The following is a 14,047-nucleotide window of genomic DNA, read 5'->3' as shown; positions in this document are numbered from 1 at the left end:
CACAACAGGCCTGACACAGAGTAAGTGTCTCCAAGTGTCATTTTATCTATAAAAGAGAAATACCAGTTCTCCCTGCTCCAAACGCTCTGCTAAGACAGAGTCCCAGAGTGCTGGAGAAGTGGTTTGAAAAACTAAAAGGTTAAGTGTTTTGAAGAGATTCACAGACATAGGTAAAAGCCGGGAGCTGTGTTGTTACTCCCTCAGTCGTGTCCAGCTTTTTGTGACCCCGTGGACTGTGGCCTGCCAGACTCCTCTGCCCATGGGATTTCCCAGGCAAGAATACTGGAGTGGGTTGTCATTTCCTTCTCCAGGGGATCTTCCCAACCCAGGGATCCAACCTATGTCTCCTGTGCCTGCTGCCTTGGTAAAGGATTCTTTACCATCTGAGCAATTATTTAAGTCATCCAGCAATTCAAGACTCTGGGAGCTAAATTAACGAGACATTCAGAGGACGTCCCTGGTTCTCTAGTGGCTAAGATTCCATATTCCGAATGCAGGGGGCGTGGGTTCGATCCCTGGTCAAGGAACTAGATCCTACATGCCGCAACTAAAGATCCTGCATACTGCAATGAATATCGAAGATCCCAAATGCGGAAACTAAGACCCAGTGCCCCCAACTAAATAAGTAAATAAAAATGTTTAAAAACAGAAAGTGCACCCTTGTGCCTAAGGGCAGGGAGACTCTTGGGTGTAACTTACACTCCAGAGCTCGCTGCCCTGCACGGACTTTATTTGGATTCCTCCTTTCCTTGTCCTGATCCCTCCACTTTCCCCAATAGTCTTGTCTAAGGGGCACTTCCTTAATAAGTCACCTGCAGAGGAACATCCTCGTCTGAGGGTCTCCTTATAGAAGGTACTGATATAAACAGAGCTGAGCTCATTCTAGCCTCAGAACACTTTACAAAGTAGGAATCCTGCTGTCCCCACTGTACAGTTGAAACTGCGGTGCACAGTAGCTAGTGAACTTACACAAGGTCACACAGTTGATGAGCGGCACCACCAGGATTCAGGATTCAGGCACTGTTCAGGATTCTAGAGAGCAGATTAAAAAGCAGAGACATCATTTTGCCAACAAAGGTCCATCTAGTCAACGCTATCGTTTTTCCAGTAGTCATGTATGGATGTGAGAGTTGGACCATAAAGAAGGCTGAGCACCGAAGAAGTGATGCTTTCAAACTGTGGTGCTGGAGAAGACTCTTGAGAGTCCCTTGGACTTCAAGGAGATCAAACCAGTCAATCCTAAAGGAAAACAACCCTGAACATTCATTGGAAGGACTGATGTTGAAGATGAAGCTCCAATACTTTGGTCACCTGATGCGAAGGTCCAACTCGTTGGAAAAGACTCTGATGCTGGGAAAGATTGAAAGCAAAAGGAGAAGGGGACCACAGAGGATGAGATGGTTAGATAGCATCACTGACTTAATGACATGAATTTGAGCAAACTCTGGGAGACAGCAGAGGACACAGGAGCCTGGTGTGCTGTAGTCCATGGGGTCACAAAGAGTCAGACACGACTTAGCAACTGAACAACGACAACCAGGACTGAAACTCAGGTAGCCTGGCTCCAGGTTCCACACTCTTGCAACCACTTTATCACCCCTCAAAAATACACATCAGCCATCAGCGGATGGGTGGAACAACAAAGTGTGGTCTGTCCATACAATGGGATATTATTCTGCCTTAAAAAGGAAGGAAATTCTGACACATACAACATGGATGAAAGTCAAGGACATTTATGCTCAGTCAAGGACATTTATGCTCAGTGAAGTAAACCAGTCACAAAAAGACAGACATCGCATGATTCAACTTCTGTGAGAAAACTGGAGTAGTCAAAATTATAGAGACAGAAAGTAGAATGCCAGTTGCCAGGGGCTAGGGGAGGGAGGAATGGAGAGTTATCATTTAATGGGACAGAATTTTAGATCTGCAAGATGAAATGAGTTCTGGAGTTCAGCTGCACAATGTGAATGTACTAGACCTAGCTGAATTGTATACTGGGTAAGATGGTTAAGATGATAAATATTATGTGCAGATTACTACAACAAAACATATATAAGACTTTCCTGATGGTGCAGTGGATAAGAATCCATTTGCCAATGCAGGGGACACAGGTTCAATCCCTGGTCTGGGAAGATCCCACCTGCCACAGAGTAACTAAGCCCGCGTCCCACAACTACTTACTGAGCCCAAGCTCTAGGGCCTGCAAGCCACAACTACTGAGCCGGCATTCCTAGAGCCTGTGCTCCGCAACAAGAGTAGCCCCCATTCAGAGCAACTAGAGAAAGCCCTAGCACAGCACTGAAGACCCAGCACAGTCAAAAATAAATAAATAAAAATAAAACCAAAAAAATTAAAAAAAATAAAACATATATGTATATTGGAGAGGGAAATGGCAACCCATTCCAGTACTCTTGCCTGGAAATTCCCTTGGACAGAGGAGCCGGGTGGGCTACAGTCCATGGGGTCACAAAGAGTCAGACACAATTTAGCAACTAAATATCGACAACAGCATATAACATTATATATAAATAAATAAGCTACCAAATTTCAAAGACTTAATATGAAAAAAATATGCGAAATATCCTATGATCATTATTTATTGATTTGGGTGCATCATGCAGTTTGCAGGATCTTGGTTCCCTGACTAGTACTGAACCCAGACCCTTGGCAGTGAAAGCGTGGAGTCCTAAGCACTGGACCACCTTGGAATTCCTCTACTGATGACTTTTTAAATCGATTACATGTTGAAGGATGATACCTTGGACCTACTGGTTTAAATAAAAATATTAATGGAATTACTTTCACCTTTTTACTTTTTTAAATGCCACCCCTAGAAAAATTATAATCATATCTGTGACTTGCCTACATTTTTGGGTAAAAGGTAAAAGATGTTCACGATTCAAAGAGTAACCAGAATATTGCCTTATATATATATTTTTGAACAGTGCTGTTCTCAGCTTCCCTTCAGAAAATGGCTAAGTGGTCAGTCTTCAGCCTCTCCTAGTGACAAGAGCTGTTTGTCCAGAGCCCAGGAGTTTTTCTCCAGAGGCCTGAGCATATTTTTGTACCCCCACCCCCCAGTCCCATTGCTTGCATATCTGTAATTCATCTCAGCATGTGCTAACTAGTAGTTTCCAAGTGCTGACGGGACGGTTTCCAAATACAAGAGGCAGCGAAGTGCTTTTTCATCTGGAGACTTTCGGGGAGCTGGAGACAAGAGACTGATGGGTGCTCTGAGCCCAGCGCCCAGTATCAAATGGCTGGGCAAGCAGCACTGTTCCAGGCAGGATTGGCTCTTATTTTTGTTTTGTTTTTCCTTTTTAATGATTTTATTTATTTATTTATTTTGGGCTGTGCTGGGTCTCCTGGCTGTGTGGGCTTTTCTCTAGTAGCAGGGAGCAGGGGCTCCTCTCCAGCTGCGGTGCTTGGGCTTCTCACTGCGGAGGCTTCTCTTGCTGCAGAGCACAGGCTTCGGCAGTCTCAGGGCACGAGCTCAGCAGTTCAGTTGCAGCTCCCAGGCTCTAAAGCACAGGCTCAGCAGTTGTGGCTTAGTTGCTCCGCAGCATGTGGGATCTTCCTGGATCAGGGATGGAACCTGCGTCTCCTAAATTGGTAGGTGGATTCTTTATCCCTGAGCTGACAGGGAAGCCCTCTTTTTTTCTTTTCATAGTGTTTTTTAAAAATTATTTTCTGGCTGCCCTGCATGGCATGTGGGATCTTCGTTCCGCAGCTAGGTCTCGAACCCACACCCCCGCCCATGGAAGCCAGAGTCTCAAACACCGCACCGCCAGGCAAGTTCCAGGGCTGGCTCTTCTAAGCAGGCACCCCACCACCCTCATCCCCTATATCTCTAGTTTGCCCCAAGTGGTTCCGGACACATAGTCTAACTTCATGGGAGCACCTCTCCCCAGGAACCCTCTGTCCTGTGTCTGTTCCTCTCCCAGGTGGAAGAAATGCTCTTGTCCCTGTTGCGTTCCCACGGCTTCCCGTGCAAAATAAAAATAACCGTGAGAGGCATGCCTGGCATCTGCCCAGTTTCTCCACTTGGGTGGGGGCTGTAGCCGTGCAGAACACCCGAGCCTCCCTGAGCTCAGCCCTGGGAGCTGGACCCACGCGAGATGCCAATTAAGTGCGTCTCAGATGGCACCTGTGTGGGCTGTCTGATGAAGAGCCCAGCAGGGATGCAGAGAGCCGAGGCACAGCCCTCCCACACGGAGGGTGCCGCGTACACACAGATGCAACGAGCCCCGAGAAAGCAGCTCCGGGTGTTGGGACCCACAGCTGGCAGACCTGAGGCTTCTGGGGCATCACTGGGGCAGGCAAGGGAGTTCTCACATCACCCCTGGAGCCCGCTGGGTGACCTCTAGAAATGTCACAAACCAAAAGATGGCTAAGGGTGCCTCATGAAGTTCAACAGTTACCACAGGCTGCAGCAATTCCACTTCGAGGTATATACCTCTCAAAGCACCACAAACAGGGACTTCCCTGGTGGCCCCGTGGATAAGACTCCACGCTCCCAATGCAGGGTCCTCGGTTCCATCCCTGGTGGGGGAACTAAGAGCCCAAATGCCCCAGCTAGAGAAGCCTGAGTGCAGCAGTGAAGACACAGGACAGCCACAATTTATTTAAAAGAAAACAAAAAACACCGAAAAGATTATGTCCACATAAAACATACACCAGAGCCTTCACAGTGGCAATCTTTACAACAGCCCAAAAGTTGGAAACAACCCCGCGTCCGTAGGTGGAGGCATGGATAAAAACAAAACGGGTCCAAACAGACAAGGGAATATTATTAAGCCGTGAAGAGGAAGGCTGCACCTCCTCAGCCTGTTTTCCTCCTCTTTTTCAAAAAGGAGACTGGATAACAATAGCTCATAGTGACAATAGTTAAAAACTTTCAGAGTGTGGGCACCAGGTACTATTTTAAGCAGTTTACATGTATTAATTCATTTAATCCTCACAACAATCTGATTACAGAGACAGGGTTATCTGCCCCATTTTCACATGGGGCACTTAGGCACACCAAGGTCAAATGACTTGAGCAAGGTTGTTCAGCAGGTAAATATCAGGTTAGGAATCACCCCTGGTTAGCATGCTTTGAGCACCAATGCTTATTACTGCTAAGACTTTTGCTTTCACTGCACTGTTCATGTCTCAACAAAGGAAACCCATGGAAAAGAGGACGGCAGCACCTGGATCAAACATTTCCTTTCTCCTTGGTCCCTACAGTCCTTATATAGTGCAGGACTTTGTTCTCACAAGAGTTGTAACCTCTGAACTTCAGGTCTCCTCCCTGGAAGTCCATTCCCCTTCATAACAAACATGAGGAGGGGTTTGTGTCAGGACCCAAGGAGTTTACTCAGACTAAAGAGATTGGTCTAGGACTTCCCTGGTGGTCCAGGGGCTAAGACTTCAAGCTCCTAATGCAGGGGGCCCCGGTTTGATCCCTTTTCAGGGGACTAGATTAGATATGCTACAACTAAGAGTTTGCCTGCTGTAACTAAAGATCTCAAGTGCCCTAAGCTGAGGCAGCTCATCAGGGACCAGACCAAATCTTTCTGTGTTTGCTTCCCCAGCACCAGCAGAGGGCCTGGAGTGAAGGTTCTAGATAACTGTTAGTAGGATGAATGATAGCTGGGGTGCTCCAGCGCCATTAAGATCTGGGTGGCCATCCTGGTTTGCTCATTGTTAAATGTGTGCCCATGACATGTACCTCAAATCTCTTCCTAGTACACTCAGAATAAAATCCAAATCTAGGTCTCTAAGGGGCCATGTGATCTGATCCCTGCTGGCCCTTCTGACTTCATCTTTAACCACCTTTGACCTTGATCATCTTCTGTGATGCTGATCTCCTTGGCTTTCCATAAATAGTCATGCCCCAGGGCCTTTGTACCTTCTTTCCCCCCAAGACATTTACACGGCTAGCTTCATGACTTAACTAGGGCTCAGATGTCACCTCATCAGAGAGGCCCTCCTTGATCACTGTATCTAAAAAAGCTTCCCACCAAAACAACTCTATCATATTCCACCCACCTTCCTTTTCAGTTCTTCCACAACCTGGATCAGAATCAGGACTGTGTTATCTGTTTACATATTTATCATCTATCTCTTCTGCACTAGAACATAAGCTTCACGAGGGCTGGGGTTTTGTCTTGTCCAAGGTGTATCCCCAGTGCCTAGAAAAGAGTCTGGAAAAGTGAGGAACCCCTAAGAATTTATTAAATGAACCTCTCAGTTTCATCACCTGTAAACCAGGCTACACAATTTCTCTCGGGCAGAGTGACGGCAGGAGTGGCTTCCCCAGTGGCACAGCAGTAAATAACCCGCCTGACAATGCAGGAGACACAGGTTTGATCCCTGGTCTGGCAAGATCCCCTGAAGGAGAAAATGGCCACCCACTCCAGTATTCTTGCCTGGGAAATCCCATGGACAGAGGAGCCTGATGGGCTACAGTCCAGAGAGTCGCAAAGAGTCGGACGCGACTGAGCATGCATGCCTGGCCTGTGATGGTGCAAATGCACGTGACATGAGACACATCTTCAGGGGACCATCCTCAGGACTCACTGGTGATGCTGGTGATAACGATGGAAGAGCCTTTCCCCTCACCTCCCACGCCAGCCCCTCCCTCTCACCTTCATGTTTCTGGAACTCCTCCTCGGAGAAGCTGACGTCCTTGTGGGAGAGGTTGGTCATGAGCTGCTTGTTCTCCTCCTGCAGCTGGGCGATCTGAGAAAGGAGGTCTTGTGCTTCCCCTCGCCACACGTCCTCCACCAGCTCCAGCTCCTGCAAGGGCGAGGGGCCGGTGTGGGTCACTCACTGCCTTCCCAGGGCAGCAGCCTTATCCACCCAACCCTGACACTCAGGAGCAGCTCAGAGATGCTGGAGCTTTGGGGTTGTTCCCTTCGCGAGAACCAGGCATCAGCAGGTGAGCAGTTCAGGCATCACCAGCCCACAAGGCAACTTCACAAAAACTAGAAGGCACCCTTCCTCTGGGCAAAGCCCGCACTTACACTGTTAGGACCCAGGCAGGTTAGAACTGCCCTGAAGACAACCATGGCACCGGATCTGCACCTTTTAACAACCCAGACAGGAGACAGAGGATGGAGGGGCAGCCCCAGGTTACAGGGGCCTGAATGTACTTGCCCTCTGGGGAGGTCACATCCTTGATCCATCCCAGCAGGACACACCTCTTTCCAAGAGGCAGAGACGGCTGCAAAGATCCCAGGGATGCTCCCTGGCCCTGAAGCTCCTACTATACCTGAAACAGGCACCTCTTCAAGTAGCCTTGAGCAACTAACTTTAGAACTCTGAGCCTCAGCTTCCCTTAGTGGGGAGCCCTAATACCAAGGCTCACAGTGAAGAAAACAAAAACACTAATTTGAAAAGATATGTGCACCCCTCTGTTTACAGTAACATTATCTACAATCAAGATCTGGAAGCAACCTGAGTGTCCACTGATAGATGAGTGGATAAAGAAGACAAGGTCTATTTACACAATGGAATATTACTGAGCTGTAAGAAACAATGAAATCTTGCCATCTGTGACACCGATGGACCTAGAGGGTATGACGCTAAATGCAATGAGTTAGAGAAAGACAAATACCATATGATTATAGTTATTTGCAGAACCTACAAAGCAACATAGATACAGAGAACAAACAGGTGGTTGCCAGAAGGGAGGGGACTAGAGAGGGAGTGAAATACGTGAAAGGGGTTAAGAGGTATAAACCTCCAGTTACAAAATAAATAAGCCACAGGGATGTAATATATAGCATAAGGAATACAGTCAATAGTATTGTAATAACTTTGCATGGGGACAGATGGTTCCTAGACTTATCATGGAGATCATTTCATTATATATGTAAATGTCAAATCACTACACTGCACACTTGAGACTAATATATAATATTGTGTGTCAACTATGTTTCAGTAAAAAAAAATAAAGGCTTACTAGTTGAAGGTGAGGATAAATAAGATGCCTATTAAATAATTTTGTGGATGGCTGTAATCAGAGAAATGCTGTAATCAGAGAAACAGATAATAACAAGTGTTGGCAAGGATGTGAAGAAACTGGAACTCCCCCTGCATCACTGGTAAGAATGTAAAATGGTGCAACCACTGTGGAAAACAGTCTGGCAGTTTCTCAATAAGTTAAACATAGTTACCATATGACCCATCCATTCCACTTTTAAGGTCTGAGAAATGAAAACATGTGTCCACACAGAAACATGTATATGAACCTTCACAGCAGCATTACTCATAATTGCCGAAAGGCAGAACTCAAACATCGAAACGTCCATCAATTGATAAGCAGGTACATAAAATGTGGTGTATCCACACAACGGAATGTAATTCAGAAAAAAAGAATGAAGCATTGACACAGGCTACAACTTTGATGAATCCGGAAAATGTGATACTGAGCGAAAGCAGCCAGATGCAAATGGTCACTCAATGTGAACTCCGTTGATGGGAACTGTCCACGATACAGATGGACATACAAAATCCACAGATACAGAAAGTATATTGGCAGCTTGGCAGGGGCAGAAGGGTTGGTGGAGAATAAGGAACGACTGTTAATGGGCCTGGGTTTTCTTTCTGGAGTAATGAAAATGTTCTATAACTGACTGTAACACAAGTCTGGGAAAAAACTAAAAAAACATTGAATTGTATGCTCTGAATGGGTGAACTGTATGGTATGTGAATTATATTCAATAAAGCTGTTGCCAAAAAAAACCCAGGTATTTTGTAAAACCATTAATTGTATAGAATGCTTGCTTAAAGCATGTATACTGGAGCCTGTTGACCTGAGCATGAATTTAATTTCTGCCACTTACTAGCTGATCTTGGACAAGTTATTCAATCTTTGGGTGCCTTGGAAATGAGGAAGATAGTGTAATATCTACCCTGCAGGTTTTCATGAGGATTAAATGGTTAATATATGTAGATATTTGGAATTGCGCCCAGTACCGAGAAAGTGCTAAACGTATGTCTGCTGATTTCTGGTCCTCCTACAACCCATTCCAAGCTGGCCCAGGTGGCCAGATGTCAGCATCGCCTCCGTTCATCTTTTAAATAAGTTCCTAAATCCCATCGCCTTCATCAGGAAGCCTGCTGAACTTGGGAAATGAGAGGTAATAACTTAAGTATTCATACAGCTGATTCAAGGTTACCAGGGGAGGTGAAAGGTGGGGCCAGAGGGCAGAAGTGGTGATTGAAAGATGGAGTGGCCATAGGACCTTCCCACATGCAGGTATGGACTGGAAGTAGAATCAGGCTCTTCCTGCCCCAGTCCTCTCTGCTCCGACCTGACAAAGGCTGGGCACAGAGAGGGCCCCAGTGCTATCAGCCTATAAATCAAGTGTAACTGGCTGGAGGAGGCAGAACAATGCCCCCAAGAGATGTCCACAACCCAATCCCCCTGGAACCTGAGAATATGTGACCTTGTGCAGCAAAAGGGACCCTGAGATGGGGAGATGCTCCTGGGTTATCACAGGCGGACCCAATGTAATCACAAGGGCCCTTAAACATGAAAGAGGGAAGCAGGAAGGGCAGAATCAGAGATGAATGATGGGAGGACTTCCCTGGTGATCCAGTGGTTAGGACTCCATGATCCCGCTGCAGGAGACGCGGGTTCAATCCCTGGTCAGAAAACTAAGATCCCGCATACAATGTGGTGACAGAAGCAGAGATCAGAGTCAGAGATTTGATGATGCCACACTACTGACTCTGAAGGTGGAGGAAGGGGCCACAAGCCAAGGGATGCACGTGGCCCCCAGGAGCTGGAAAAGGCCAGGAAATGGATTCTCCCCTAAAGTTGCCAGAAGGAATGAATTTCCTGACACCTGTTTTTAACCCAAGTGAGATTCCTTTCTAACTTTTGACCTCCAGAATTTTATCCAGTATTCTTCATACTGATATTATTCATAGTATCACATTATCCCACATGATAATAAATTTGTGTTTTGAGTCAGTAAGACTGAGATGGGAATACCAGACCACCTGACCTGCCTCTTGAGAAACCTATATGCAGGTCAGGAAGCAACAGTTAGAACTGGACATGGACCAACAGACTGGTTCCAATTAGGAAAAGGAGTACGTCAAGGCTGTATATTGTCACCCTGCTTATTTAACTTCTGTGCAGAGTACATCATGAGAAACGCTGGGCTGGAAGAAGCACAAGCTGGAATCAAGATTGCCGGGAGAAATATCAATAACCTCAGATATGCAGATGACACCACCCTTATGGCAGAAAGTGAAGAGGAACTAAAAAGCCTCTTGATGAAAGTGAAAGAGGAGAGTGAAAAAGTTGGCTAAAAGCTCAACATTCAGAAAACTAAGATCATGGCATCTGGTCCCATCACTTCATGGGAAATAGATGGGGAAACAGTGGAAATAGTGTCAGACTTTATTTTGGGGGGCTCCAAAATCACTGCAGATGGTGACTGCAGCCATGAAATTAAGACGCTTACTCCTTGGAAGGAAAGTTATGACCAACCTAGATAGTATATTCAAAAGCAGAGACATTGCTTTGCCAACAAAGGTCCATCTAGTCAAGGCTATGGTTTTTCCAGTGGTTACCTCATGCGAAGAGTTGACTCATTGGAAAAGACTCTGATGCTGGGAGGGATTGGGGGCAGGAGGAGAAGGGGACGACAGAGGATGAGATGGCTGGATGGCATCACCGACTAGATGGACATGAGTTTGAGTGAACTTGGGAGTTGGTGATGGACAGGGAGGCCTGGCGTGCTGTGATTCATGGGGTCGCAAAGAGTTGGATATGACTGAACAACTGAACTGAACTGACTGAAGGCTGTAGTAATTAGCTACAGCAGCAATAGATGAATACAGTTCATCTATTATCCCTCAGTTCTTTTTTTTATTCTTCTTTCAGTGAACTGATTGGGGAGCTGGTTCTTACCCCTGAGCTGATCAAGGACAACTTGATCTTGCCTCCAAACCAGCTAAAAAGGCTTTTCCAGGAAGTGGCCCCTGACCGATCATCTCCTTTACCTTTTTTCAGCACTGTTTTCAAACTCCTTATGCCGGCCCATGAGGCCCAGAGTGATCAGATCCCTGTACCTCCCTGAGGGATTCCCAGTTGGCTCAGTGGTAAAGAACTTGCCTGCCAATGCAGGAGGTACAAGAGATGTGGGTTCAATCCCTGGGTAGGGAAGATCCCCTGGAGAAGGAAATGGCCACTCCAGTATTCTTGCCTGGGAAATCCCAAGGACAGAGGAACCTGGCTGCTACAGTCCATGGGGTTGCAAAGAGCTGGACACAACTTAACCACCAAACAACGTCTCCCCGACCTCTTCCTCACTTGCTCTGCTCTCATCATGCCAGCCTTCTTTGTATTCCATGCACACACCAGCCTCCTACCTCAGGGCCTTTGCACTTGCTGCACTTCCTGCCTAGAATGCCCCTCCCCCAGATCTCCCTATGGCTGGTACCTACCCTTCATTTGGATCTCAGCTCAGACGGCATTTCTCAGGGAAAGCATTCCTGACTGTTTCATCTATGAGACCCCAGTGCTGACCAGTCTCTTATATTTCCCCATTTTATCTTCTTCATGGCACTTATGATAAGCTGAAATTTTTTAAACTGTAAAAAGAAACCTATCTCCTCACGCTAGACTCATATCATTCTATTAGAGTAGCCATTAGTTGTGTGTCTACTGAGCACTTGGAATTCAGCTGGTCTCAACTGAAACATACAGTGAGGGTTAAACACTCACCGAATTTCAAAGACATGGTAGGAAAAAAAGAATGCAGAATACCTTATCAATAATATTTTGGTAACTGTGTGGTGATGGATGGTAACTGACCTTAGGTGGTAATCATTTTATAATATACACATATATCAAAGCATAACTGTACATCTAAAACAGTGTTATCTGACAACCACATCTCAATAAAAAGTACCTTTACATTGATTACATGTTGCAATAACATTTTGGAAAGCCTGGGTTTGGTACATTATTAAAATTAACTTCATCTGAGGAATTTCCTGGTTGTCCAGTGGTTAGGACTAGGTGTTTTCATTGTTCTGGGCCCAGATTCAATCCCTGGTCAGGGAGTTAAGAATCCACAAGCCACAGGTGAGGTAAAAAAAAAAAAAAAAAAATGTTAACCTTACCTATGTCTTTGTATCAATGTGACACACCACATTTATTTCTACAGGACAGCACTGCGCTAGAAAGTCAAGCCCTTGAAGACAAAGACCTCATCTCTTGTGGTCACTGCTGTGGCCCAGAACAGTGCCTGGCACTTTGTAGGCACTCAATAAATATATCTGTTGAATGAATAAATGTATAACGTCCACTATTTACATGATATGCATCTTCCACTGCTTTCTAGGAGTCTCTTTCTGTGTTTTCCCATCTTCCCTGTTATGCACTCGCTGCCTGAGATGAGGACCTGGTCTTCCTTTCCTTTGCATCACCCATGTCACCTGGGAAGGCACTGTGCAAGCTGTGGTCGGTCAGCAGGGCTGCGGACTGAGCAACCAGGCAGTACCTGGTAAGACTATGGCCTAGGTCTGAGCAATGAACAGAACTGAGTCTTTTGGGGGTCTTCTTGGGAGAAGGAGTAGAAGAGAGGGTGCAGGCTTTACTGGAGCCATATTTGCTTTGTTTTTATTTTTTATGACTGCACCATGCAGGATGCAGGATCTTAGTTCCCCAAGCGGGAATCAAACTGGTGTCCCCTGCATTGGGAGCTTGGAGTCTTAACCACTGGATCACCCAGGAAGTCCCTGAAGCCAGTTGGGAGAGAAGGAAGAAAGGAAAGAAGGGAGGGAAGGAGGGAGGCAGAAAAGGTGGGAGGCAGGAATGAACAGACAGACAGATAAGATCAAGGACATGCTAAGAAGGTTTTTGTGAAAATAACACCTTGAAGATCCTTTGAGACTTATGAGGGGGTGGGGGTGGGGTGGAGCAGGGAATAAGAGGAGTTTCTCGTGATCTCAAGAATATGAAGTAAAGGGGACTGGAGCTGGGATGGAAAAAAAAAAAGGCTTTTGTCCTCCGAATTCTAAAAAATCATCCTCAGTGTTTACAAACAAGCCCTGGCTCTGAACACACTGGTGTTTACTTCCTGGCTGACAGCACTCCAGAAGTGACAAGTGCAGCTGGCTGGGAATTCCACCTGACTCCAGGCCTAGTGGCCTCCGATGGCTCCCAGGGGTGTCTCCCAGCCCAGCTGCAGCAGAACTTAAAATGCCAAGGATGGGGACACAGGTGCCAGGACTTGTGTGACTTGGCCCTTAGTCCTTATCAGTAAGAAGCAGTTTGTATGTGAGCATCTCAAGGTGCCTTCCTTCCTCAACATTTTGGGAGAGTATGGGTACCCACGATGGGGGAAACATTTCCAACATCAGCCTAAGAGAACTCTGTGAAATCCCCTCCTGACCCAAAAACAAAAGTCAACACTTGGAGAAGCCCTCAAAATGGGCCAGGTTTTGTCCTGAGCACCATAACCCTATGAGATGGGTACTATCAATATTATATTTCCCTATTGTATAGCCTATTATTAATATTTCCCTATTGTATAGCCCAGAAGCTGAGGCACAGAGAGGTGAGGTGATTTGCCCAGGGTCACACAGCCCATGAGTGACAGCACTTTAAAACAGGCTATCTAACTCCAAAGGCCCTGGGAATCTTGACTTTAATTACAGGGCAAGGGACATTTTCAAGCTCCCTGTGAGATCTTGGAAACATGGTCTAAGGCTTGGGAGCTTGAATTTCCTACCTGACCTCAGGACACAAGGACCTCTGAGGACAAACACAATCAAACCTCCAAAACGTGAGTGCTTTGAATCACCCAGGGACCTGCCCTTAAGGTTAAGACTGCGAGCACAGCCCAGGCTCTCTTCCTTGAAAAGACACAGACCTCGAAGCACACAGTAGGTTGATGGCTGGCCGGAGAGTTTCAGAGAGGCTATGGGTATTTTCCTGAGGACACACAGCGAGTCAGAGTCTGCTCAGATACCCTGATCCTCCAAGGAGAAGCGTTTCCTCTCATTCTCAGTCTCAAGGGTCTGCCAGGAG

At 46.3% G+C, this 14,047-nt stretch overlaps 1 protein-coding gene across 4 annotated transcripts in view; it reads right to left on the bottom strand.

Annotated features, from left to right (window-relative positions):
• RILPL1 (Rab interacting lysosomal protein like 1) overlaps positions 1-14,047 on the bottom strand; it is a 42,994-nt gene that overhangs the window by 27,211 nt on the left and 1,736 nt on the right. For all 4 annotated transcript variants that reach the window (XM_040250699.1, XM_040250697.1, XM_040250700.1 and 1 more), the window contains exon 2: positions 6,633-6,783. In XM_040250699.1, the coding sequence (XP_040106633.1) occupies positions 6,633-6,783 (151 nt within the window). The remainder of the gene's footprint in view (positions 1-6,632; positions 6,784-14,047) is intronic.

Source organism: Oryx dammah, unplaced genomic scaffold (genome assembly GCF_014754425.2).
Source record: "Oryx dammah isolate SB20612 unplaced genomic scaffold, SCBI_Odam_1.1 HiC_scaffold_12, whole genome shotgun sequence".
Lineage (NCBI taxonomy): Eukaryota > Metazoa > Chordata > Mammalia > Artiodactyla > Bovidae > Oryx > Oryx dammah.
This window is presented reverse-complemented; position numbering and strand designations above follow the sequence as displayed.